Source organism: Cygnus olor, chromosome 13 (genome assembly GCF_009769625.2).
Source record: "Cygnus olor isolate bCygOlo1 chromosome 13, bCygOlo1.pri.v2, whole genome shotgun sequence".
Classification (NCBI taxonomy): domain Eukaryota; kingdom Metazoa; phylum Chordata; class Aves; order Anseriformes; family Anatidae; genus Cygnus; species Cygnus olor.
The window spans coordinates 12,921,290-12,947,875 of NC_049181.1; the positions used below are offsets into that span (position 1 = coordinate 12,921,290).

Here is a 26,586-nt window from a genome sequence, read left to right on the forward strand (position 1 = left end):
TGAGAGATCACTTTATCAGGCTTCTCTCGCTAATAGAGTTTGGCAATTTGCTGCATGAAAATAATGGAGAACCATCAAGTTTAAATTGAACATCAGCATATTGTGCTTTCATGGAGACTATTTCATGCTGATCCACATTGAAATAGTATTTTTAAAAGACAACATCAAAGAAATGAAAAAGGAAAAATGGGCTAAATAGAACACGCACTGGGAAGAACAAGAAAAATATAATCGTCACATCCAGGTCAGCCCAGTTTAAACGTTGCTGTAGCAGAACTAAATGGCAGAGAAAAAATGTTGTCCTCGCAGTTGAAGTTGCTCCGACTGGGAGGTTGTTGTAAGCTGAGTTCATTGTAGGGACCTGTAATGCCTTCCAGATAGTGGGTTAGCACCTGTGCCCCAGGTTGGTGTAGTGGTACCTTTTTTAATTAAGGGACTGGAGGGGAGTGTGTTGGAGTTGTTGGCTTTTGTATAAAACTGAAGGTACCCATTGTGGGCAGTTCTGGCTTCTCAGCTAGAGACCTTTAAGGGAAGTTCACTAAAGTAAGTGGGAGTCTGATTCAGTCACAGTTTGGACCACACTAGTAAATTGCTTTTCCTAGCTAAATGTGCTTTACTCAATGGAAGAGGCACATACTTCTCCATCCAGCACTGAAAAAGCAGCACTGACTGCAGGCCAAGCTGTCTTACCTCAATACATGAATTAACTTGGTCCACTCCTTAAAACTTTTCCTCATTCCCAGGTTCTCCAGTAAATGCCTGTTTGACACACACAACCTCTTCACAGTGCAGTGTTTGTATTAGGCGAAACAGAGGAGCAGCTCTCTGTATTTTGTTTTAGGCAGTAGTTTTTCTTTCTCTCTTAATTTCTTTATATATACAAAGTATATATTTTCACAGACCTTTTAATAAGCCCCAGGAGATATTTTTTGGGTTGAAATAATGGGAAATGTAGTCTTCTCATGGTACTTTTTGGTTCCAGGATGGTGGAGGTACTGAAGGAAAACAGTGAATATACATTATTTGGAACCCACAAATGACTCCCTTGAGAATTAATAACCCTGTGAAAAACACATATATGTATCTGAACACCAAAGGAGCTATTTTCTCTTTTTTTAATAGCACCATGTTTGACTTCATTCAGTTTCCTCCAGAGCCCAAACATACAGTACTAATATATGTTGGTGATAACCTCATGAATATCAAATACATCCAAAAAAAAAAAGTACCATTTAGGCTGCAATATTCATTCCTTGCTCTTTCGCTGCTCCCATTCATACGCATTTGCACTAAAGTTAGTAAGGAAGAGCCAAGATCCATCCAGCAAGTGAGATTAGCTTGACATCTATTTCAGGTGTCTTTAACATGAATGACCCTTTGGGGACAAAATATTAGCAAGGCAGGAAGCAGACAAAAGCATGATTTGTAAAACCCAAGGAGATGAGAACAGTGGGCTCTGTGCAGTGGTATGAAGTTAACTGCAAGTAAATGTGAAACAGTCTTCCTCGGGAGGAGAAATGGATAGCCAGATCACAGCTGAGGGGCAGGTGGCTATCTGAAAAGGGGTAAGTCTAGAAAAGATACAGGAATGACTAAAGGAGGGGAAATGAACCCTGAACACGCAAGCAGATACTGATAGCCATCAGAGGAAAGCTGGTGGTGGAAAGGAGTGGGTGTATACTCCTTTCAAGTGCAGGTGAAATATTTGCATCTTTGTAGATATTTAGTGAGAATATTGCAAGAAAGAAATCATAGTTTCATATGGGTTGGAAGGACCTTCAAAGGTCGTCTACTCCAACTTCTCGCTCAGGCCCAGTTATTGCAGCTTGTTCAGGAGGTTGTTCAGCTGAACTGTGCGCATCTCTAAGGATGGAAGTTCCCCTTTGTCTTTGATCCCTGCTCCTGCATCTGACCACCCTCCCAGTGGAAAATGTTTTCCCAATGAAGAGCTGGAATTTCCAATGGTAGCTTGACTCTGCCACCTCTCATCTGATCCACGAATCTCTGGGAACAGTCTGGCTCTGTCGTCTTTACACTTTCCCTTGAGGTAGCTGCAGACAACAGCACGATCTCCCTTTTGCCTTGTCTTCTCCCAGCTCCAGCCCCCAGCCATGTCGGAAGCCTTCAGCTGGACCTTGCTGCAGCACATCAGTGTGTTTCTCTTACTGGCAAGCCAAAAGTCAAGCACAGAGAGCAAGGATCACTTCTCTTGTCCACGCTGGCTACATTCCTGTTACAGGCCAGCATGTGGCTGGTCATCTTTGTGCCAGGCACACTGCTGAGTCCTGTTCAAGCAGTCGTCCCCCAGGACCCCCCAGCTCTTTGCTTACACAGCAGCTTTCTAGACCATCGTCCCGCAGGCTCTGCTGCTGCATTGGGTTATTGCAACCCAAGTGCAGGAATTTACCAGTGTTTGAACTTTGTGAAGTTCTTGAACAAAATCCAAATGCAAATTCAAATTCAATTTGAAATTCACAAGTGCTGCCATAACAGGAAAACAAAGCCTCAGAATCATGTTTCTTACCTAGTTTAATCCCCTGGTCAATTTTTATGCTAACCAAATCTGGCTGTACTAAACAGCCATGGATTTCAGTCCATCTTGCTGGCAGACAGGGAGAGTTGTAGCCAGTGTTCGTTGAACTTTTCCTGGTTCAACACATTGATCCATGCACTGCCACCACTGCCACCTTGGTCCCCACAAAGGGTGCTGGACTTGGTGGGGCTCCACTGTGATCTAGCATCACCGATCATATTGTTCTGATGGGCCTGAGACCTAGTCCAGACAAGCCTCATTCTTCCACCATATCTGCAAAACCCTGCTGTTTTAGTACTGCCAGATCCCTTTCCTACCTGTAAAAAACAAAATCAAAATAAAAATAAATAAAAAAAAAAAAAACAAGAACCATATGTTCCTAAAATGCTTGGCAGGAGCTGAAGGCATTCATAGGACGAGGCTTCTGCTGACAGACCTGTTTTTGCTGCTTCTGGTTTTCTAAGTGTTTTCCTCTTATCACCATGTAGCGCACACTGGAAATGATCAATCAAGGCTCATGCACAGGATCTTTTCTTACTAGCAAGTGAAAAATCAATTTTTGTTCAAAGGAATAAACAGTAGTATGAGCTTCATCTGCCCAGAGTCAGAATGGGTCCCTTGATAAAGAAGATGACAATGAAAGCGGAGCTCTCGATGTACAAGCACATAGGTGCTCATATGCAAGAGGTGGGAGTGGGTTCCTACAATCACGTAACATGCTACATTTGTATTTCCAATAAAACAGAGATAAGAACAAGAGATTACTTGTTGAATGCCAGTTGTGCACCACTAGAGCCAGATTATTCCCAAACAGTTTATTCAGGTGGTAATGTGGTCGGTCAGTTCTCACAAAGACATGATTCATTTCTGCTTTTCAGTACCACATTTGAAGTTTTAAGACTTTTCTGATATGTCTTTTGGAAGATCTTGTTGCTAACATTTTCAAGAAATGCCTGCTGTCTGGTATAAAATACAGACAGGAAAGAAAAAGAGAAAAGAGACTTTATGTGACTTTTCTGTGGCCACAAAAACAAAATCTGATCTCATGCAGGTTATAAATTGTCCAGGAGGTAAGAGTGGTCAAGGAACTGATGAATGAATAAATGGAAGGTTAGATCAACATGACTCATCAGATATTGTAACCATTCACCCGATGTCACTTGATCTGCATAACATTAAAGCTATTATTCCCTCACTCTTATATTTCTGCCCTCCTTCCCTCTCTTTAAAGTTTAGCACTGAGCCGTCCAAGCCATACATTAAACCTTTGGTTCCACGTCATTTAAGTTCTGTTCTTTCTCTTATGAGACTGAAATGTGAAGGGAGCCTTATAATGCTAGCTGGTAGATTTTGACCATCTGACCTTTTCTTTCTTTTTTTTTTTTTTTTTTTTCCTTTTTTTTTTTTTTTTTTTTTTTTCCCCTTTTTTCTTTTTTTCTTTTCCCTTTTTTAAGCCTGGAAGCAATATCTAAAAGTAAACATGAAGCATTTTGATGCAAAAGAGTTTTGCCAGATTAAAATTAAATTGAAAGATAAGTTCAGTGTAGCATGTAGCTGTTGTGAAATCTTTTTGTTTTAATTGAAGTTACATTACCTCAGGACTTAGATCTGCAGCTTATGTAATATTAACTGTTCTTCAGTCCGGAGCTCATGCTGGCTGAGAGGGCAGCTCATGATGTGAGATGTAACTGCTCAGTCATATGGAGGCAAAAATCCTGGAATCTGTCCTTTTGGCTGGGTTAGATCACACCACTCACATGGGACGAGAAGCACCAAAAGCATGCACAAATGAAAGCTGTGGTCCTCTGGACTGGAATCTGGTAACTGAAGAAAGCTAAAAAAGAGAGAGGGTGGAAAATCATGTAATACTTTCTAACAGCTAGATTTTTATTAAATTTGGAAAGTAGTTACATGGGATGTCCAATCTTGATTAAACTCCTGGATGAATATGGCAATTGTACACACAATTTGTTATAGCACTAGTACTTGGGTAGGTGATGAATACACCATTTGCTGTGGCTCACTCTCTCCTGATCAATCTGTGGTGGGCCATGTGGGCCTGCTTGCACTTGTTTGCTGAATGCAAATGTTTATAGGCAATTAACCTGCAATTTTTGATTCATACTTTGAAAGTTTGGAAGGTTGCTTTTTCCTTTTTTTTTTTCCCTGGGGTTTTCTAAGTCTCTAATAGACCTGTGCCTTTCAAGTCTCTTCGAATGTGCAACTGCAGCATGGATTTAGAAAAATGGTCTCATTTCTTGAGAAATCCATTAATAGTAACGTACGGAAAGACTCTTACATTGATCTTCTCTCTGATAGCCATGTTGTAATAATTATTCTTTTAATGTTTGCATCAATCTAAATGTTTTCTTCTTTGTGCTAGCTCCTACTTGGGTCTCCCTATATGACAATCACAGCACTTTGACATCTTGCATTACTTTAATACCAGTGATTCAAAACAAAGCAGTGCCAAAGGGAACAAAAGTTCTGTCAAGCCATTAAAATCTTCTTTGCCATTAACACAATTAAATTGATGCATGAACATTTAAAGTTATTAGCAAGTGCTGCCAGCAGAAGCTGGTTGTGATTGCATAATATATAGTGGGCTTTATTAAAGTAGAATGGTATGTTTATTATTATCATCATCATTAGTGCTGAAGTAACATAAACTTAAACAGGGCTGTGGGTTGGGAGAGCTCTGTGAAGCAAGTAAGAGCGTGGTCTGCCCTGTGTTAAGGCCGTGGCACAATTATGACATTTTTAAACAAAGGAATACACACGGTGTCTGGGCTAACCATTGAAAATGTCATGTGTAACAGGAGGGAGGAGAGAGAAATAAAGAGAGGGCTTCTGTACCTCTGCCGCTCTCACTTTTCCCAGTCTGACCAATGCGGCTGGATTTTGAGCTGCTCCTGTTACTGCTGTGAGAGATTTTGTGGTCGGTGTGTATGCTGCAAGCTTATTGGGGGAATACTTTTGTTTTCTCATATTCCAACATAATTTTTCAATGAAAAAAATCAGGAGTGTATTAGAGACATATGTACTTCTATTATCCCACTGCACAGTGCAGTAATGCCCATGTTTGCTAATCTGAGGGATATTTTGTTTAAAGTTAACTATATTCCTCTCTGAAAGGGAAGTTAACTATGAGGTATGGAAAACACAGATTAGCAAAGAACTTAGAGACATTGAGAGGAAAAAGAAGTGATTTAAGGAAAATTTAATTGAGTGTATCAAGGGAAGGACAATGAAGTGCTGGAATATCAAGAAATGCAGTATGAAAGTGGAATCCATGCCTATGGCAGTTAATGCTGACCGTCCACTGGAACCTTTCAGCCTAGGGTTGTTGGGTAGAATTTGAGTAGAGTAGAAACCGGGACAAAAGATAAGTCTTTTTCTTTGTTTGGATGAGTGTTTTTAAATGGCATTATGGAAAATGATAATCTGTAGTTGCTGACATAGATAAAATCACTGATACTCCTCCAGGGCGGTAATGTTCACTTCAGTACATCTTTTTCAAGATATTGATGAACTGTTGGAAATTCAGAGAACAGTGGGGAAATAAGCCAAGGGAATGGAAAATCTTGCTTATTGGGAAAGAAGGTAAAAGTTGAACATACAATATTCAGAAAAAACGGACTATAATTCTACGTATGTATGCATGGTGTAAGTGAAAAGGGAAGTGAGTAGTTGGAAGGGCTCTACAGAGAGGCTGAGGTGACTCTGAAAGCAGAGTTTTAACTAGTTATCACAAAAAAGAGCCAAATAGATTAAAACACTACTCCACATTTTATTAAATGAAGGAATAGGAGATCATTTCCCTACAGTTTTTTAGTTAGACTAGACACAGTACTAGAAAATACGGGGAAAGTGTGCTACAGCAGTAGGGAATGAACGTGCTGACCTAACAGATCTTCTTGGTCTTTGACTTTTGTAGCTGTATGGATTTGTTCCTGAACCATTTAAATGAGTATACCATTTAAACGAGTATATTCAATTGGAAGAAGTTAAGGGCAGCATTGTGTGTGTGCATGGGTCTGGTTGTGTGCATCAACATAATATGTCTTTCTAAGGGGAGAAGGGATATCTGTCAAGCCTCTTGAGCTGGATTCCTGTGTGCTGTTCAGTCTTTACATGATACTTAACCTGAAACAGGCCAGTGAAGCAAGGGACAACAACATCAGCAGCCGCCCTTATAGTCCAACCAGTATTTTACTACAGTATATGTTCAAGTTTTAAGAGCCGTCTTGGCTGTTAGCATATTAAACTGTAGGATAAGATAGTTGATGATAACAACTTTCTCCTAAGTGTTACCACCTCTGTCCTTCACTGCAGCCTGCTGCACGTTAAACCAAGCCTCGCGTTCTCTCTGAAGGTTGCTGATAGGAGTAACAGTGGGATCTTCTTCAATTACAGAAGTTTCAGGCAATTCTTGTGCCAGTTCTCAACTGTGAGGAAATCAGAGTACTTTATTGCTTCAAAAGTGTCATTCCTAGCACAAAGCACTGCAAAAGAAAAAAAAAAAGTGACAAAATGAGTCCTGCTGATGATTTTTGTTGATCTGAACAGGAAAATTTGGTAGGCAGCAAGCATGGATACAGCAGTCTTCAAACAGAGGAAGTTGCTTGTTAGCTCTTCACCTGTATAGTTAGCCACTGAACTTTGCATCCAGTGCCTGACTAAACGTTTCTTTTTTTCTTTAAACCTAGGTTACGCTTCCCAATGACTCCAGCTGTGTGGAAGAAATATTGCGGGTGAGTAATACTCTTTGCTTTTGTGTTTTTAATAATTGTAGTGCTCTTATTTCATCTTTCATGGAGAAGTGTTATATGGCTGTCTTTAACATCGTAGTTAAATAATAACACATTAGTGGGTTTGTATGAAAAAGACATAGTCTTGTAGGCTCAGGATGCTCCTTACTGGGTAAGGTCAGTTCTACTATTCCTTCTCCCAGTACATCTGCAACTTGTCGTGGTCAGCATTTACACCCCTTCCTGTGCTTTTTAAGCTCTCAATATCTCTTCTCTCCAGAATGCATTTCTCTCCCGCCCTGAGGTGGAGTTGCCTTAATTCTCCTATACTGGCCTACAATTGTCCTTCTTTCCCCCCACTGCAGTTTCCCAGCACTCATGGGTTTGTTAAAGACCTTCTTTGCTGGGAGCTCTGGTTAGTGCTTGAATATAGAAAATGAAAACAGTCGCTGCAAACCGAGCAGTTTTTTGCAGTTAATTGCAACAAGAACATATAACAAGAAAGAGGGAGCGTGGACAATGAGTTGTATATGTCTAAATCTGCCTTACCTTAAGTGTAAGACGGGCTTTTCCTCAACACCCCAAATCTGGGGTCCCCTGTTGGCAGTGAGATTTGTCTGTGGGAAGGTTGGCAACCCACCAGTTCCTATCTGGGTTTTAGGGTTTTATCCTCATGGTGTGACTTTCCCATCTGTCGGAGCTGCCTCCCTGGGATTACCAGCCCACCTGATGGTTTCAGTGTAGAGGGGATAAAATTTCAGTAGGAATTTGTGCTGGCCATATACTTTTCAATAAGAGCAATTGGTGCAAACTCACCCAGACCTGAAGTGAAGTGCAGCAGTTGTGTCAAACACACTAACAAAGACACGGACATATTCTTGCTCCTAAAATGAAGTAGACTTTGCAGTGTTTATTGCAATCCTCAGTACAATTGTTTGTGTGGAAACTTGTTCCTGATTTGTATACACACATTATCTCGGGACAGCATTGATGTCCTTATGAGTTGTCAGTGTTTCTGCAGAAGTCAAAGCAGCAGGCGAGCATGCACGTGCAGACCTGTAGTAACAGAGGAATATGTGTCTGTGTGCATACCCAGCAGCAACAAATGTGAGGAAATAAATAAAATTTAGTTTCAGCGTTCAAAGTGAGCAGCAGTTTATTACTTACAGAACACTAAGGGAGCAAAAGCAACAAAAAAATGTTGAAAGGCAGTGTGAAATACTTGGTACATTTAAAGTATCTTCTTCCCCTGTTTATATAATTCAATTAGGCTCATTACTATAGTTGTAATGAATGACTTGTTAGCTGGGGAAAGCAGTTGTTTTCAGTAGGCAGCATCAAAAGGAAATGTGATGTAGCAAATTTCAGGAATCAATCATCCAGGTGACAGTTTTAATGTGGGAACAGTGCATATAAATCACAGGAAGCAGAAATGTCTTTTTTCTGATCAAGAGGAGGTGATCCTGTTTCCTACCCCACGACTATAATTTGAGTCAACAAACAGGGACAGAATTTCCCAGGCTTCCTTCTGAAACCTGCCGGGATTGGCACAAGGCTTTGTATCATCTTCAGCGGGTTTGGATCAACTGCAGAGTCCCTGCTGCCACAGACAGCACCTCCCGCCATCAGTAGACTGTTAAACTCGGGGGGACTTTTGGGGGGACAGAGCAGGGATTTGGCAGGTCTCCACATCTCTGGGAGCTGCAGAGGGCAAGTAGGGGGCACCTGTAAGGCATACAGCATGGCAGATCTTTCTTGACTGTTGGGTGCAGGTCCTGCCCAACCTTGCCATCCAGCCTTGGTGCAAACCGGTTGGCCACAGCCATGGGCATAGCCAGAAGCTGTCTCAAGGAGCATATGAAGCTATCCGTGGCAGAGAGCAGTGATGGGCTCAGCACACTGTGGGCACTCAGCCACGGCTCGCCTGGGGCACGAGCTGCCTTGCCCCATGCACCTCTGGGCTTTGAGTGCCACGATGCGGTGAGGGCAGCCTAGTGTGGTGTTGGCATGGCGTCAGGCAGCTTTGGGCGCTGACAGGCTGTCTGCAGCCTCCTTGTAACCAGCCTGCAAGCAGGCTGCCAGCGAGACCCTGGGTGTGTGAAAGCTGCTGATCACAGAGCCGCTTCTGTGGCTGCCTGTCAAAGGCTGAGCAAGGCCCAGCTCCGACCGGCTGCCTTCGATGGCAGCATTTCAGGCTTTCAGCTTTGTGTGGTGCTGAAGCACACGTGCTATAGAAGTACCTGAGTTTTGTTGATGGCTTTGTTGTTGTCAAATGTATATTGCAGAATAAACTAGTGATAAATGTGCTTTGGCTGCATGCAGAACATCATATTCTACTTGATAGGTCACAGTGAAAAAAAGGAGAGAAGGTGATGCTCAGCAGTGGTCAAAATCCAGTCTGTGGGCTTCATGTGGAAGGCCTGTGTCAGGAGATTCAGGCTGTAAGGACAACCCCTGGTTGCAGCAGCAATTTTTCCTTTGAGAACCTGGATTAAGTTCCCAGCCCTGACAGATATGTTCTGGCTTACTGGGGCCATTTACTTAGGCTCTGAAAAGCCTTTGGGAATGTGGGACTTAGCTCTCTGGTGGCAGCTTCCCCAGGTTAAAAAAAAAAAGCTAAGCTGTGACCTCTGATTTTAGAGCTCCTTTTTCAAGCTGAACTTGATTAATGGCTTCTGTAATTGTAGAGGCTTGCAATTCCTAATCTCTGTCTTTTTTATTTCTCCTAAAAAAAAAAAAAAAAAGCCAAACCAACCAACAACAAAAAAAAAAGTGTTTAATTGGGTTTATGGTAAAAACTTTCCAGCTGAGTGAGGGGAAAGGTCTTGAGTCCACTCAGACCCCTGAGTCTTAAGAGACAAAATTTCACAGTCCTTCAGATTTCCTGAAACACTTAGCCACTTATGTCATCTTGTGTAACTGCTTTAAGGACTGTTCATGATATTACAACCAAAGGTTAATGGCAGTCCAGTCTCCTGTTGATTTTGCTTTTCTAACAAGGATGGCTGAGAAGGTTGTTAAAAATTAAAACAAAATACAGTAAGATAAATTAAAATCTCTATTCTACAGCTAAGGCCAAGCTATAGATGTTGGACAGGAGATCTGCATTCAACACAGGTTTCTAACACCAAATTAAAAGATGAAGCTGAATGATGGCCGGTATACTTTTTTTGTTGTTCCAAATGTGACTTATTTTTGAAACCAACATAATGGCTTTGAACGTGTGGCTAACATGGAAGATAGGCAATCAACAGTGGGTGCGTGTGTAACTCGTCTTTTATTAATATAGATTTAAATTAAGTTGTCACTTGCTATGTGCAGCCACTGAAAGATGAATTCATTGAAATGTTGTGATACCAAGTGCAGATGGGGAGGGAGAACTGACATTTTAAACCAATATTCTAGAGCTGTTACTTGTGCTGCTTATATCAGTGCTCTGTGTCAGTGTGCCTTGCTGTCGTTGCACATTATTTGAAGGTGTGCTGATCCGGACGTAGGGGTGTGCGTAGTGTACGGCTGTGTGACACTGGGTACAAATTAGCAGGACCCTTTTTCTGCCTACAGAGCACAGAAGGGACCTCCCTTAGCATTGCTTTGCCTCTCGGTAAAGAGGTGATAAGCATATGACATTGCAGAGAAAAGAAAGGAAATCTTTTAAATAAAATTTCTTGAGGACTTGTAGCGTGAATTGAAAATTTGGGCTAGGTGTTTGGGCAATTGTTTAGATGTAACCCTGCGGAAGTGAGGCTGTGGTCTGTGTACATGAAGCTATCGTGTCTGTGTTGCTAACCATCTGGGCAGGCGCTTCTGTCTGAAAATCTGGCCCTGCTTAGAGGAACAAAAGAATTCTTGTAGGTACATATTCGCTGTAGTAAGGCGTCAAGTAACTCAGTGGACTTCTGATGGTATGTGGACAGCTGTGATATTAATTAAAAGCTTTCTAGTCTGGAAGTAAAACAAATCCTAGATATAATTTAGACTGTAATTAGAATAAAAAAGACTGGAGTCAAACGAGCAAAGTCTATAATCTGTATGGTCTTCTATTCTTCTGATGACTAGGTCCTGTCTAATGACATTGGAGAATATGTAAATTGATCAGCAGGTGAGAATGCCCTTGACTGGGTAAATTATGTGTAGTATTACCTTCCTCATGGCAATTGAAAGCACAAATGGATTTAATATGTATCATCCATAGCTGAGGTGAGCTGTTCACAGGGCAAAATTAGACTGTAACAGATATAGCCCATTATTTGCCCCTCAGTAATTGTTTTCTCTTCTAAAATGCAAACCGACATTGAAGAACGTTGCTAAACATAATTATAATAATTGTAATTTGAAAAATACAGGTATGCTGTCCGGTGTGGTTACAAATGCACTTAGTAGCTGACAAGCAGTTTAAATATTTTCAAGTGGAATCTGGGGGCTTGCTGGGGAGGACATGATGTGAATTTAAAATGATTATCCAGACGTCATTGGACAAGTGAATAACGAGCTGACTGGCCTAGTAAATCATGTGAACCTGTCAAATGTGGGAACACGTTGGGGAGGAGATGATGTCAAGTAACAGTAACTTAGCAACCTGGCATTTAGCTGTCCAGAGAATGAGTAAGAGTAGCCACTTTTAAATAGCTGAGTAAATAAATGAATCCCTATATGTCTTAGGTGTGCTATAAAAATAGCCTGGCACCGTATGTTTTGTGTCAAGCTGCTTCTTTCTCCAGGATAAGGTGATTTATTATTTCTGTTGAAATGAAAAAATGGATTGAAAAGTTAACCCACGTGTAAATGTGTATCTGTGGCCTTTGTCCCTTGTCTGGCGTGCAGCCTTTGGAAGCATGCAAGGAACAGGTAATAGCCTGCTTTGAAAAAGGCAATGGGTTACAAGTGTAGCTTTTCTTTTTTTTTTTTTTCTTTAGACATTGGTTATGCACAGAAAGATTTGAATGGATAAAAACTATTAATTTCTTAGCAATTGCCAAGCCAGTGCATTTTCAGCTTTTTACCAACATTTTCTGAATGGATGCAGAAACAGTTTCTGCTCTTACACCGAAATAAATCAAGGGGTAATTCCACTGACCTCTGATCTCATTTGAGTTCATTAAATTTTTCTTCCTCCCACACTGGTATGAATTGGCAGCAACTCCATCTATGTTGCTGATGTTGTTATAAAATAAAAAGGAGTTATCCCACATTACTTTGTGCATACACAAGAGCAGCAACTAGTCCTTTACTCTGATGACCCTCTGGATGCATTTCTACTCCAGAAAAATGGAAATGCTAAGTAGTTCTTTGGAGCAGCTCTTTCCTGGTTCAGTCAATGACCAGCTCAGTTCTCATCTCAGTGCTACCATAAGTGTTCATCCACGATTCCAGGAAGGTCAAAAGAAGCTTTTTCCCAGCCTTTTTTTGCACTGTCTAGCCATATACGCACAGGCACATTGAGATCAATAGTTGAAGTCATTTGAAGACAGCCTGGCATAGTCTTGAAGAGCAAAAGGTTCTCTGGGAGTTGGAAGCCTTAGGTCTTCCCAGCCTAGCGCAGACCCTCGGCATGAAGGCTCATCTTGGCCACCGCAAGTTGCACCCAAACACAGCAGCACAGGATTATTCAAACTTTTGGCCATTCACTGTTAAGTGACAACATGATGATGTCACCCATGAGAAAGGCACCTCAGGAGCATTATCCCCAGGCTGTCTGTATTAACTTGAGGTACATAATGTAGAAACTTCAGAGCTAACTTTAAGCTAGCTGAGTAGGAGGTTGGCATGAGTCAGTGCTCAAGTACTTAGCTTCTTCGGTAGGTTTCGTGGGCCACAGCTGCACTGCTGGCATGGCACAGGCAGGGTGTGCGAGGAGTTCACTTGTGATGTAGATGCATGTTAGAAACCTGCTTTGTACTGCCAGATCAATGCAAAGCAGACTTCATGCTGTTGGGGATGGGATGGAAAGAAAAGGTTGACTGATCTGACAAATGCACGTGGGTGTGCAGTGTTTCTGTATTCGAAAGGTGGTATTTTGCACCTGCATGGTATAGGGATAAGTGCCTCTTCAAGATGTAAGGCAGCAAAAGATTAGACCTTTGTCAGAGCAGACAAGCAAGATCTGATTCCAGCCTGCAGGAAAAAGGGTTTATTTTCATAGCAGTATTAAAGAAATTATTTAGTGAAGAACTTAGAAATGTAAAATCTGATCGTTATGTGGGTCTATTGCAGCATGTCCACACTGTAACAAAACAAAAGAAAAAAAAAGATTACAAAAGGTATTCAGGAAAGGAAAGAGACTGCAGTACACCTATGTCGAACTCAGTATTCCATTTTCTTATCTCCTTAAACATAATATTTTATCTTTTTTTTTTATGTAGTGCCAAATTGAAATATCGCTGATTTCAGTAGTATTATATAATTCTGTTATCACTGCCAGATTTGCCATTGCTATTAAAATTACTCTAAAGTGAACTGACATCACGGACATTTGGACGTGTATTGCTGCTTCTGCAGAGATTGAAAGGACTGCCATCTCCTACTAAATGCAAACCTGTTAATTCTCTTCTGCTTTCCAAGGTCTCCAGCCTCTCTTGCACCAAACCTAACCACTTCTAGTTTCTCTTCTTCATTGACAATCAAAGACACAGACACAGACACAGATTTCTAGGTTGGAAGAGACCTCAAGATCATCGAGTCCAACCTCCGACCTAACACTAAGCACTCCACTAAACCATATCGCTAAGCTCTACATCTAAACGTCTTTTAAAGACCTCCAGGGATGGTGACTCCACCACCTCCCTGGGCAGCCCGTTCCAATGCTTAATAACCCTTTCGGTAAAGAAGTACTTCCTAACATCCAACCTAAAACTCCCCTGTCGCAACTTTCGCCCATTCCCCCTCGTCCTGTCACCAGGCACGTGGGAGAACAGACCAATCCCCACCTCACTACAGCCTCCTTTAAGGTACCTGTAGAGAGCGATAAGGTCTCCCCTGAGACCAATATGGATGGCAGCACGTTACATGCTCAGCATGTTCACTCTGATTCAGTGCTCTGTTATGATGAAAATATAAAAATAACATTCAAAACGCCAGTTCAGAACGAGAGAGTGATTCAAGCACAGTCACTGTCTTGGAGGCAAAGATGATGGTAAGTTTCACAGCTTCTGCAGAAGATCAGGTGCATCCTCTGTGGCACTTAAAAGTTTTGGTAACTTCATGTTCTACCTTTTCAAATACTTCCAACTTCTGTAATTTCGGAAATAACTAGGAGTGAAAAGAAAAAAAAAAGTGGGAAAAACATTTGATGGGACCTTGTAGTTTAGTGCAAAGTATCATAGAACTACAGAGCCATAAGATTTCTACTTCAGATTTGTGGACCCATGGGACCTGACTTCCTGTCCCTTTTCATCATTGTAAATAAAGAGTAACTCCTTTATCTTTGAGTTAAAGGGCGAGAGAAAACAGACCCAAGGAATCTGGATTTCCGATGAAGTTTGACCTTTTGTATGCTCCCATGAAGAAAAAAAAGGACCAATCTGGTGAACTCAATGGAAAATATTAAGTGCTTCTGCACTGCTTTAGTGTTTGACTCTATCTGTACCGGGTATCCTCCTTCAAGGACCTTGTGGGCTGCATTAATTTATGTTATTTAAAAACATGATAAGGAACTTCAGAGCCTTCTGGGTGCCTGTCCTGGAGTACTGCTGCAGATTCCAAAATGAAGAGGAACAACAAATACTGGCACAGCATTTAGTGAGGTCAAGCAGAAAAGCCATCTGAAGCTAGTATGCTCCTCTTACACATCTTATTGCCAAAGTATTAAGCACAAAAATCAAGTGCTATTTTGAAATATAGGTAGTAGAATATTCCTCTGGTCTCAGATTAATCATTTCTGTTATTTCATCTTGTCCTGTCAAAATGAAACATGGTTAAATATGGGTATTGAGTGTTTAAACTGCTAGCAATGTTACCTTTCATTTAAGTAGATTAATAATGTGTACTCTACATAACAAATTGCTTTAGGCACAGAATGAAGACATTGAAAACATTAAAATCAAGTTAGGCTTTCTGGAATGAGTGCATGCTTTAGAAACAATTTTGGTGTAAAATGACAAAGCCTGTAGTGCCTTCTTTGAGCTCTTTATCTCATTTGCCTGGGGGCAAGTATTGCAGATTTAAGGGCTGGGTGGGAAGCCTCCCGTAAGTCAGCACTGCTGAAGAAGCTGGTGGGGCTCGTGGAGGCTAAATTATGCATTTGTGGTTAGCCGACAGAAACAGAGGTAGGATAAGGCTAGACAGGAAGGTGAAGGAAAAAGGGCAGGGAAGAAGATGCTTGAAGTAGTCCTGAAGTTAAAGTTTTGAATCTCATTCTTGATCTTAGACTAAATGGATGAGCAGTGTTCTGTTATAGCAGATATCCAGGGTTTTTGTTGCCATTTCCTTTATGTACTGCAGTCTAAATTTAACCCAAGTCGCTCCTGATCTCTTCTTCTTAGTCAAGACTACAGACACCAGTTGAGACATGGGCCAAAATATGTTTCCTCTGGAGAGACCCCCCTGGGTGAGCAGGCGGACTTTTCCTTTGGAGGAGTGATGTGGTGAGACACTGTCGGCCTTGCCAGCCTCCGTGGGGTTTGCAAAGCAATATGGGAAGGCCATCCTTCAGACATCTTAAGTTCAAGTTGTTCCATGTTCTGTAGGGAAAATAACTCTGGACCTCACCTTTTTAGTGTAGGAGTAACTTATTTCTTTGCTACTTGCTACTAATCTGTAGGTTTTAAGACATTTCTGCAGCATAGTCAGCTTTCTGAAGACGTCTTCCTTCATACTTGTGGAGATTGTTTCAGCTGGCAAAGTCTGCAGAGCACACCCGGCCAGTAAAAGACTGATATGGTCCATCTTTCCATCTCTTTGAACATCCTCTTGGTAAATGTTTGATTATATACACTCCAATAAAACATTATACCTTTAGCCTTTCTGTATAACATTGAGATGCCCCTTCAGTGAAATGGGGAAGCAGAACCTCACCCACGCTGCCATTGCACAGGGAAGTTAAATTAGTTCCTAGCAAGATGCACAGAGGTCTTCGGTTGGAATCATTGGTGTTATAACTGTGCAAAAGCCAAGCTCAATCAGATATTTAAAATTATACTGTTACTGAGGCTTATCCATTTCTATAGAGAATTTCTAACGTTTCTTTAAGGAAAGTGTGTCATTGAATTTAATGTTCTGAGAAACCTCATGAACTTCCAATCTATTTGAGCTATATATTTCAAATTGTACTTATAATTGTGTTTTTTATTGAATATATAAGTTCCTTTCAATTTCTTAATACAGTACATGGCTTTTAATAAGCATTTGAGAAGAATGCACACTGTGGATGGGAGGCACTTTTGAGCGTTTTCAAATTGTCACATTAAAATTGTCACATTTGTTTAATTAGCCTGTAGATCCTGCCACATTGATTTATGTCAGCTGTGTAACAATTTCTTTGGATAGCTAGAGAATCTGACCAGAATGCTGTATGTACATATATATATATTTATTTTTTTTTTGCCAAGGAATTTCTCACATTTCTTTTTGATTTAAAAGCAGTCATCCAGGCACCCAGCCTTGCAGAAAGTCAGCTGAAGAAAATGTCAGCCTATAGTATTAGGAAGGAAGATGGTTTTATTAGTTCAAAGCATCCAGGTGTTTGATGACCATTGTTCAGAGGCAAGAGATAAAAACTGACTACAAACATGAGTGTGAAGTTCAGAGTTAGGTGCCCAGGTTTGGGTTTGTTCAACGTTCTGCATGACCTGTTTATTCTGCTGGCTGTGTTACTCTTTTGCTTACCAGGGCTCCTAGAGCAAGGTCACTAGAAACCCTGTTTTCAACAATTTACAGCTCTTCTTTAAAGATTTCCTCTACTGGAGCCAATCTGGAAAGTTGGGGTACTGTCTCTTGTGAGGAATGCTTTGAGATCTTCCGTTGGAATTTATTATACAAGCACTGAGTGTTAAAGGCCCCTTTAGGCTTTGTAGTCCATGAATTTCTTTTCCATGAGTATACCCTGTTAAAGAATATGTTTGCATCCCACACCCCAAGGTACAGTAACCTTTAACAATATTCTCCTGAGCTTCAGAAAAAAAAAGACTTGGTGTTTGGTTTGTAGCAGAACAGTCCCAGTAGTGATTTTTTTTTAAATTTAGCCAATTAATCCCTTCCCACTTATTCCAGTATTTTATCGTTTCTAACCTCTTGAGTCCCTAATCTATTCAATAAGAGGCCTGAGCTGCCAGTTTATCTGAAAAAGGAGTGTTTTACCAATGAAATGAAAACTGGTGCTCAGATTTTTATTTTATTTTTTATTTTTTGAAGAGCAGCCTCTTGTTGTTTCTGAGTTCAGGAAAAAACTACACAGCTTCAGTGCTGAGCCATTCACTGGAGGCTTCTTTCCATGAAAATATTTATCACTTCGTTTTTCCTTGGCAATTGAGTTATTGTTGCTTTTAAAAGAAGTTGTCATAATCTCCTCATTACCATTTTTCTTAACGTGATAAGTGTAAACTACAAGAAAGCTATCATGTTTGAAAGGATACAGGAACCCTTAGGAATGTTATACTAACTGCTTGTTCTCTTTGAAAAGGCTTAGACTGGGAATTCCACTAAATGTATCATTCTGTCTCTTTTTGAGCAGCATTGTCATTTTACAGTATCTTTCACTTAATACACAAGTTAATCTTCAAAAAGAAAGCCACGTTACTGCATCTAGCCTTTGCATCCCTTCAGCAAAGTGAGATCAACAACTCCGTTTGGTAATTGCTCATGCATGATAATAAATGGCATGTTGTACTGGAAAATAAAAAAGAATAAATAGTTTTCTTTGGCAGGTTTATTCCAGTTTGACTTTGTATGATAAGTGGTAATTGTCACTGTTTGACAACAGCTGGAGTTGCAAATAGCACTAACTGCTCAGAGCTGACTAGCAGCCATGGGTCTACTGGGTGGTCTTTTCTTGGGGTTGCTCTAAGTTTATTCCAGATTGCTCATATGACCCCTGATAAACTATTACTAATGAACAGTTTGCTATTCCTTTTTGGCCAGCTAGAAGCAACAAAGATAATGCATGTCATTGTCTAGTAATGTAGATACACAATTTTTAAATGCTGGAGCACCAAACTTACTGCCTTTTAGTGCTTTTGTGGCCTTTTAACTAGCTTTCCAGGGGCAGGGGGAGCGGGACATAATGTTTGGAGGCAGGAAGGTTATGGACTTTGCTGCTTGTCTGCCCTGTTGTTAGGAGTTAGTTTGTGTCAGTGTAGTTTGTTTTCGGATGGTTTTAAAAAAATATAGGCATGGAAAGCAATCCTGAAGGAGGCTTGGTCCCACACAGAGCAGGACCAAGCATCATCCCCTGCTGTCATATGTCTTAGTGGTGGTTCTGAGTGTTTAATGTTTCCAACCTCAGACACGTTAGCTTTGTAAGAAAGAATGAGCTGGGAAATGAGCAATCAAACGCGCGCATGTGACAGTGGGAATCTGTCTACGAGAAATACTCTGGAGCCTCCATACCTTAAGGCAGATTAAAAAAAAGCTCAGCTAGTTTTGGCTTCAGTTTTCTTCTTGAAGCTGACTTATTTGGGTAAGGCTGACAAGCCAAAAAAATGTATGTTGTATCAAAACATCTTCTATAACATACGTACGTTTTTTTCTATACCTGTTGGCTTAGCAGGAGCGGATCAAAGGGTAGTGTTGGCATGATTTACAGGACACACAGATGCAGGAACAGACCTGCTTCAAGGCACAAGTGAGGAGAAGGAAATCAAGACTAAACTGTATGTTCTTTTCCAAAGACTAAAATTTCTGTAATAAATGCCAGGCTGTATGGTAGGGTTTCAGGTGATCGCTTAGGTCTTTCTGTAAGAGAAAAGAATTAAAGGGTCGAGTGTGAGAGGCAGCAAGGACTCTCCCTCTCTGTTACAGGTGAGAACCTGTGGTTTGTTCTTGGCAACATGCTAAGCTTTTGATCTTATAAAAAACGGAGTGCCAAATTAGACGATAGAATGATCAGGCTTCAGTGTGAACTTTTCTGGCCATCCAGGGCTTGCTGAATGCTGATCAAGCTATCCACCCACGACTGTCCAGCTAATATTCACTGTGAAGTTCCACCACTGTCCTGGACATTGCGTAAGACAAAAAAATGAGATAATCATTGTCCCCAGAGCATTCACAGTCTCTGATGTAGGCACTGGGAAGGTAATCATGCTGTAGGGGAGAGGGTGTTCTTCATACACTACGGGAGAACCAAGTCTTCAACGAGGACATACAGTGGGCTGGCAGCAAGAGCAAGCATCACATAGGTGAAGAAAATGTTATAGTGAAAAAGGAGAGCTTCTGTAGGGGCAGGTTTGAGCTTTTCTAGGTACTCACTGCGTCTTCACTTCAGCCTTAGAGCGCTGTTCTGTAATGGCATTCCAGTTGAGGTGTAAGTGAATCAAGTCAGAGGAAAACAACACTAAAAAGAAATGCTTCCCTGGCACACACCCTCAGGAAAACCCATGCTGCAATACTGCTTGTGTGGCAGAATAAAAGAGATGTGGCAGAGTCTGGATTTTGAAGGCAAAAAAAAAGCAGCTTTTGTAAACGATTTCAATGAGTATTGTACAGCAGTGTGTGATAGCTTCATTTCTTTGTATTTGATGAGTAGCAACTTGGAGTCCAATTTTAATGAAAGCAAATCATGGCTTATGCAAAAGAATTTGGCTTTAAACTCAAACGAGTTGCCTATCCTGGTTTCTTCATTTCCCCATATATGCTGTTTCAGATAATTGATGCTCCTGTTTTAAGACTAAAGCTGGTGTCTTCTGGCACAAGTTGATGCTTTCAAATTCTGAAGGATTTTTAGGCTGAGTTTCATCATATTGTCAGGATGTGGGTTATAAACTGGCTACATGGGTCTAAAACATAGTGCTCAACATAAAAGGTTTGTGTGCTAAATCTACAGAACAAGATGTTTTGTAGTTTAACCATTTAATTTTTCCTGATGCCGAATTTGGAGATGTTATTTTTTCACTAGGTTGGTGTAAGTGGCTCCAGGAATTAAATGCTTTTTGTAATAAATTGCATGGATAAGGCATTGTCATGTGACTACATAATTCACTGCTGCTGTTTGTATGAAAAAAAAAACATGAATTGATTATATCTGGCAACGTAAAGGAGATGGTGTAATGTGTTGTATAAATGTGCACAGTGGAGTGCCTCAGGGTAGGTGCAGTCTTGTTTTGTAACTGTAAATTATAGTTCTGCTCTCCTCTTGGTGTGAACCCTAAGTTTCAGAGAAGAAAACAGGCAATTCAAGACATGCTTTTTTGCTTGTGAAGCTCAGGATGGATGGAACAAATTACCAGATTCCCTTAAACAAGTGCCAGCAGTGAATAGTTTCAAAACACAGTTGGTTATTTACTTGGAGAAATGTTGCCAATGTTTTTTAAATTGCAAAGATGAAATTATATGTTGGTATTAGTAACTTCTAAAAGAATTAGCTTTTTATTACTTATTGTGCCTTTGTTTATATTATACAGTTGTACTGCCAGGATGTTACGTTGTATTTAACAGTTCAGTGCATACTTCCTATCTCTTGGGACCCTCATGAAAATTAGATGTGCCATCCCTGGAGATGGCTACAAGTAAGTATCATTTTGAATAAATAAAATCAATGGGATATGGCTGTGCATCTCAGTGGGGATGAGAAGCTGTTGAGAACAGGAGGTATTGCATTGGCCATACTGTCCACGAGACTTGATACTACGGGAAGGGCAACAAAGTCACTAGTGTAGTCACCAAGAGTGGCAGAAGAAAGACGCCTGGCTCTTCAGCTCTGACAGATACAAGGTACAGCTCTGACCACTTTCAGCCAGCATCCCAGATGAGCTAGACCACAGTGCTCTGGCAGTTCCATGATGCTGACCCACCAGTAGGTCTGTCCAGAAGAACAGTTACATGGAAATATGTGTGTATATATATATATATGTGTGTGTGTGTGCATAGCCCAGCATCTCACATGTGCTTGGCAAAACTTCAAAGCTTTGACGATTCTCTCTTTGCATGCTGCCATTACAGCCTATCCTTAACAAATCTTAACAAAACCCCAACCTGTTGTGTTGCAGTCCACCATAACGGTGTTTTTATAGTAGGACCCTTAGGGAGTTGTGCTGCATGTTCCTGAAAACATCAAGAATGAGCAAGAAGGTGCTTGAGAGCACAAAAATTGAATTGAAGGACTGTCCTGTGCAGTGTGAGCCAAATTCAGGGTAGTTTTTGACCATATAATCTTCCTGAGGTGGGTTCTGAAGAAAATTATCCTGATCCCCTTGGAGGGAAGTATCCAACTTGTTCCAGAGAGGAGCCTGGGAATGGAGTAGTGTATGCACAGTGTGAACTGTCAGGGACTCAGGACCCAGCAGAGAGCTAAATCGTTTGACAATATTGACATGCTATCATATAGGCTGTGGTTAATTTTAGGCATGTGTAAGACTTGATAAATTGGAAAGCCAGTGGTGGGTTCATGTGGTGTAGCTTTGTTACTCTCCCCCTAAAACAGACTCTTGAGCCAAGGTACCCTCTCCCTGTAACGGAGCGTTGTTTTACTTCTCCTACACAAGATTGGTTAGAGCAGTAAGTACATCAATCATGATATGCTATTTTTTATTGTCTTCTAAATGCTCTAAGCAAAGAATATGAGTGTTATTAGTTATAAAAGCTGCAGTATGAGGAAAATATATTGAAAAATGTGAAGTGTACAGGGGACAGAGAGTATGGGGAAGCTCAACAGAGAAAGAAAATGTCCATGCTGCTATCACTTTCTTTGTGTAACCAGTTCCCAAATGTTAGCAAATTAGGAAAGGAAAACATATGCTGTAATGCTTATAGTCAACCCCTATTAGCTTCTAAAGCACTTTCTATATTCATTTTCACTGAATTTTATTTCTGTCCTTTCCCTCCTTGTTAATGTGGAAAGGAACAGCTCTTTACCAGGGGAGGCTATGGAATGCATCCCATTCCCCAGCTGAGCAAAGGGAATTATTTGTTGTCATGGAGAAAATCCACAAGGTGAACACCATGTTTTTAGATTACGGTCAGGGAAATGGCTGCTTTTTGTAGAATAAACTCTAGCTTTTTAATAAGAAACTCGTGCATGTGTGCACTGTATTTTCAAACGGCTTTCTAGTACTTTTTGGTACAGCAGCAAGATAAATTCTAGTGTGACAAAGGCATCGTTGCAGATGCCGCCACATTGTTCCTCTGAAAATACGTGCTGGGCACTTGCCACTGGTAATAAATTTACTAAAATATTTGCATGAGTAAAATGGTTTCTGTCTTAATACCCACCCCAAGAAAGCTGACTTTCTCTTGGAGGTCATTAGGCTATCAGTGAAAGCTTTTATTTATTTATTTGATCTGTGTATTTATTTAATCTAGTTACTTATTTGTTTTCCCTACAGGGAAAAATATTTGGAATCCCTTTGACGCAGAGAAGTTTTCTAAGTGCTGAAACATGATAACCAAATATATATCTGTGAACTTATCTGTCATCTCCCTACCAGTAATGTCCCAATGTCCTAAATCCTTTCCTCAGGAAGCCTTTGGCCCAGTATAAAGCAGGACAGGTGACTGGTCAGGATATTGCCAAATGCTTGTGTAAATTTTCCATTCCTTCGGAAGGAATATGTATGAAAAACAACCCTTAGTTTTATTGCCTTTGTCATCTTTTAGGCTTTAGTGTCATTTGCTTATACATATATAAATATATATATATATCCTTTCTTTCCGTAGCCTTTCCCCAAAGATGAAACAGGTTGACATAGTTTTTAATTCAGTATGCATCACACACATGAAATGTGGCTGCCCCTCATGCATTACTGGCTTCCCAGCAGAGAGAGTTTGATCAGGTTTGTATAAATGCAGAAAGTAGAAAGATACTGTGAAACAAGACACACTTTTTATTAAGACTGCATTGATAAATAGTTAATAAAACATTAATAAATCATTAATGGAGGCCCTAATAAATGGTAACTCACTTGGTTATCTTTATTCCATCAAGGCAGTAGGTTGCTTAGCGCCAGCTGTAACATTAAGTTTGTAATAACCTTGGAACATCTACTGATCATATATTAATTTTTTTTTTCTGAACACAACTTTAACATACTGTGTAACCAAAAATGGGAGAAAGTTTAAAGGAGCAGATTTAGCTAAGAGCTAAAAGGACCGAGTAAGGCAGTTGACAGAGAGAATACCAGAGGTAAGGTCTCTTTAGCAGCAGCAGCCACCAAGTGCATTTATTGCTAGCTATGTGTGCCAGGCTGCTCCTGCTCCTCCTCCCCGCTCCTCCAGCTACCCTCTAATGAAATGGGCAGAGTGTTGGTGCCGAAACTGCCTTTGTGATCTCTAATGCCAGAGAAGAGATAAAAACCAGGACCGTTGCTTTCTTCTCCTGCCTTTTCGTGGACCTGACATCCACAAGAGGCAGTAAGGGTAGCCAAGAGAGATCAAACTAAGGACCAGGCAAGTGGGCTGGGGAGGGTCTTAGAAATCCCATCGTGTGCTACACATCCCTGTGCCAGTGCAGGAATCAATTCCGCCTAAGCCATTCCCGAGTGATGTGTGCTAATCTGTTCTTAAATGTGCCCCTCCAAAGACGGAGTCTGTGTCACCGCCTGAGCAATCTGTTTCAGTGCTGCAAAGTCCTCACCATTAGAAAGCTTTTTCTTGTGTCTAACTGGAATCCTTCGGGCTGCAGTTTAAGTTCATATCCACCGTAAAACTAGAGAATGGATTATTCTCTCCTTTTGCAACAGTCCTTTCAGTAATTGAAGACTGTTCTCAAGTCTCCCCTCTATTCTCCCAAGGGAAGTGGCATGAGTCCTATATTGTGGGAGACTTCAAATTAGATTAGGCTAAGCAGTTTAAAGTGCACTGTAGGAAGGGAAGCTGCCTCAGAGCGGACGCAGAGTACATGGTCTAGCTGCTTTTTTCCATAATGACCTCCTAGAGCCTGGCTCAATGCTTTTATCTGTATTTAAAAACATGGCGCTTTCATTTGAACAAGAAGGAAATGATGGAAAAATGAAATACAGAGAAAGGAAATAAATCTGGAAGGTGGCTATTAATTTTAGGGACTGGTTTTGTAAAGCTATTTACCATCTGCTTCGTATCCCCTGTGCGCAGTTCTCTTGCTGTGGCCCATTCCTTAGGAACTGGCAGGTTAAAATCCTTCCCCAGTCCTCTCCTGTCTTTTAAATCCTGATTTGGCCCTGTACCTCTGCTGCCCTTAAAAAGTTTGCTCTTAGTAGTTGTATTTTCGGTGATTCATTAGACCTCTTCTGCATGTGTACTTCTTAGTTACTTACCTGAGGGCTTTTATAGCTGAAAAAAGCAGCCTGAGCTGAAGAGACGAGCGTGCCTAGCTCTAATAAATAAAACACATGGATTCAATTAAAACAATGTTTAAATAATTTTCAGAAAGAAGGATGCTTGATGTTACTACGTCAGAGGACCACAGTGACTTTCAAGCCAACAAACTGTGCAGGTTTACTTTCTCGTTTAATCTTCAGGTCTGTAAAAAAAAATGCATGCTTCCACAGCAGTCATCTGCCCACTCCAACAGTTAACATGATTTTGGAATTATTTTAAGTCCAAACCATGTGAAAATAAATCCTAACTTGATTTTGTGGAATTACTTTGTTTCCATTAAATTCCTCTTTAAAGCATTTCATATGCTCAGTTGTGTTATTGTTACTTCCAGGAATTTCTAAATACTTCCAAACTTGGATTGATTAAACTTTTTTTTTTTAACTTTTCCTGGAAAAAAAATAATAATATATGGTTCCTTGCCTATTTTCCCAGGTGTTTACAAACGCGGATGTGTATATATACATGTAAACAATGCATATACAACACACACACTTCAAGTAAGTGGTTCTTTACCATCATAACATATTAGAAGGTAGATATATCAGCTTTCATAAATTAAACAGAACAGGACTTTGCAAGTACTTAAAGATGAGGGACCTCCAAAAGAAATCAGGACATTGCAAAGAACGCTGAAGTCATTAATTAACATGCTGATTAAACAAATGGCCTGCTTTCTTCTAGGATCCCAATTCTGCAAAATAATGTGCATGTGCTTAAGGAACAAAGCAGGAGAGAGTTAAGCAGCCAGTCACATCTCTGCAGGATGTGGGGCTGAGGTTCTGACCCTTGGCTGAAGGCAGCACAGAACCATTGCTGTGTGTCACTCTGGAGCTTGGGGGTGTCCTGTGTGGCTCTGTGGGGCTGCTGGGGCATTTTTAAAGGACAGTTTTCATAAGAGTAAACTCAAAACTTTATGATCATTCAAGCTTCTTTGGTCATCTCGCTGTAGGTAGACGTAGGTATGTCTCTGTAAGTAGCTATATACCTCCTCAGCACTTCGACACATATAAAGTTTCTTTATATGCCGGGCTTTAAACCCTTGTGCTGTTTTGCATGTGTGATCCTATCTGAAATTTTCTATCCAATAATTGAAGTGGAATGCTTTTGTCACAGCTAGCTTGTACGTTCACGATACACTTTGATGCTCATAAGGTCACTTGGTAAACACACAGATTAGACAGTCCTAACCTCACCAAAGCTGTCTTTTGCTTTTGACCTCAGTGTAGTCAGGATCTCTTAACTTATAATTGAATTTCCTCAAATAATAGCAGACTTGTTTTTAACTTGTCCCATGGTTTTATGTTTGGGTGTCCCCTAACAGGGAGACAGGTAGATTTGCTTACAGTTCAACCCATTCAGTTGGTACTGAGCAGACACCAGATGCATTTTGACAGTAAATATTCCAAAAATGTTTGCTGGCATCACCTTCCCATGAACCCTAGGCTCTCTGTCCAGCCCTTTATGCCTGGGTAGGAAGGGACTGAGGTCAAGCCAATAGTTGCAATTCTAGAATATGCTTCATTTCTGCCTTCAGTCCGGCTGCCTGCCTGTCCCTCTTGCAATTATGTGATATGGTCTCCGCTTCATCGTTTTGCTATGAGATTTGCCACAAAGCAGCCTCTGTGGCATAGGATTTGGCAGAGGCATACAGGATTTGGGTTACATTATCTCACAGAAAAGTTGACCAGATGCTTAAATCTTTTTCTGCCTTCCTCCGTGCAGAGGTCAAGCAATCAGTGCAGTACAATTATTCACTTCTCATCACCACTCTGAGCTGCTGCAGCCTCACCCACCTGGAGGGACGAGCTGTTCACAAGCTGCCCCTTTCTGGTTGCCACCGCTTGGGCTTGGGGCAACAAAACC

At 40.8% G+C, this 26,586-nt stretch overlaps 1 protein-coding gene across 14 annotated transcripts in view; it reads left to right on the plus strand.

The window, feature by feature from the left end:
* Nucleotides 1-26,586, plus strand: part of AFF2 (AF4/FMR2 family member 2) — a 328,163-nt gene that overhangs the window by 173,490 nt on the left and 128,087 nt on the right. For 13 of the 14 annotated variants that reach the window (XM_040572852.1, XM_040572853.1, XM_040572851.1 and 10 more), the window contains one exon: nt 7,243-7,287. In XM_040572852.1, coding sequence (XP_040428786.1) covers nt 7,243-7,287 — 45 coding nt within the window. Of the gene's footprint in view, nt 1-403; nt 413-7,242; nt 7,288-26,586 lie in introns of all 14 variants that reach the window. The other variant, XM_040572859.1, reaches the window with a different exon arrangement.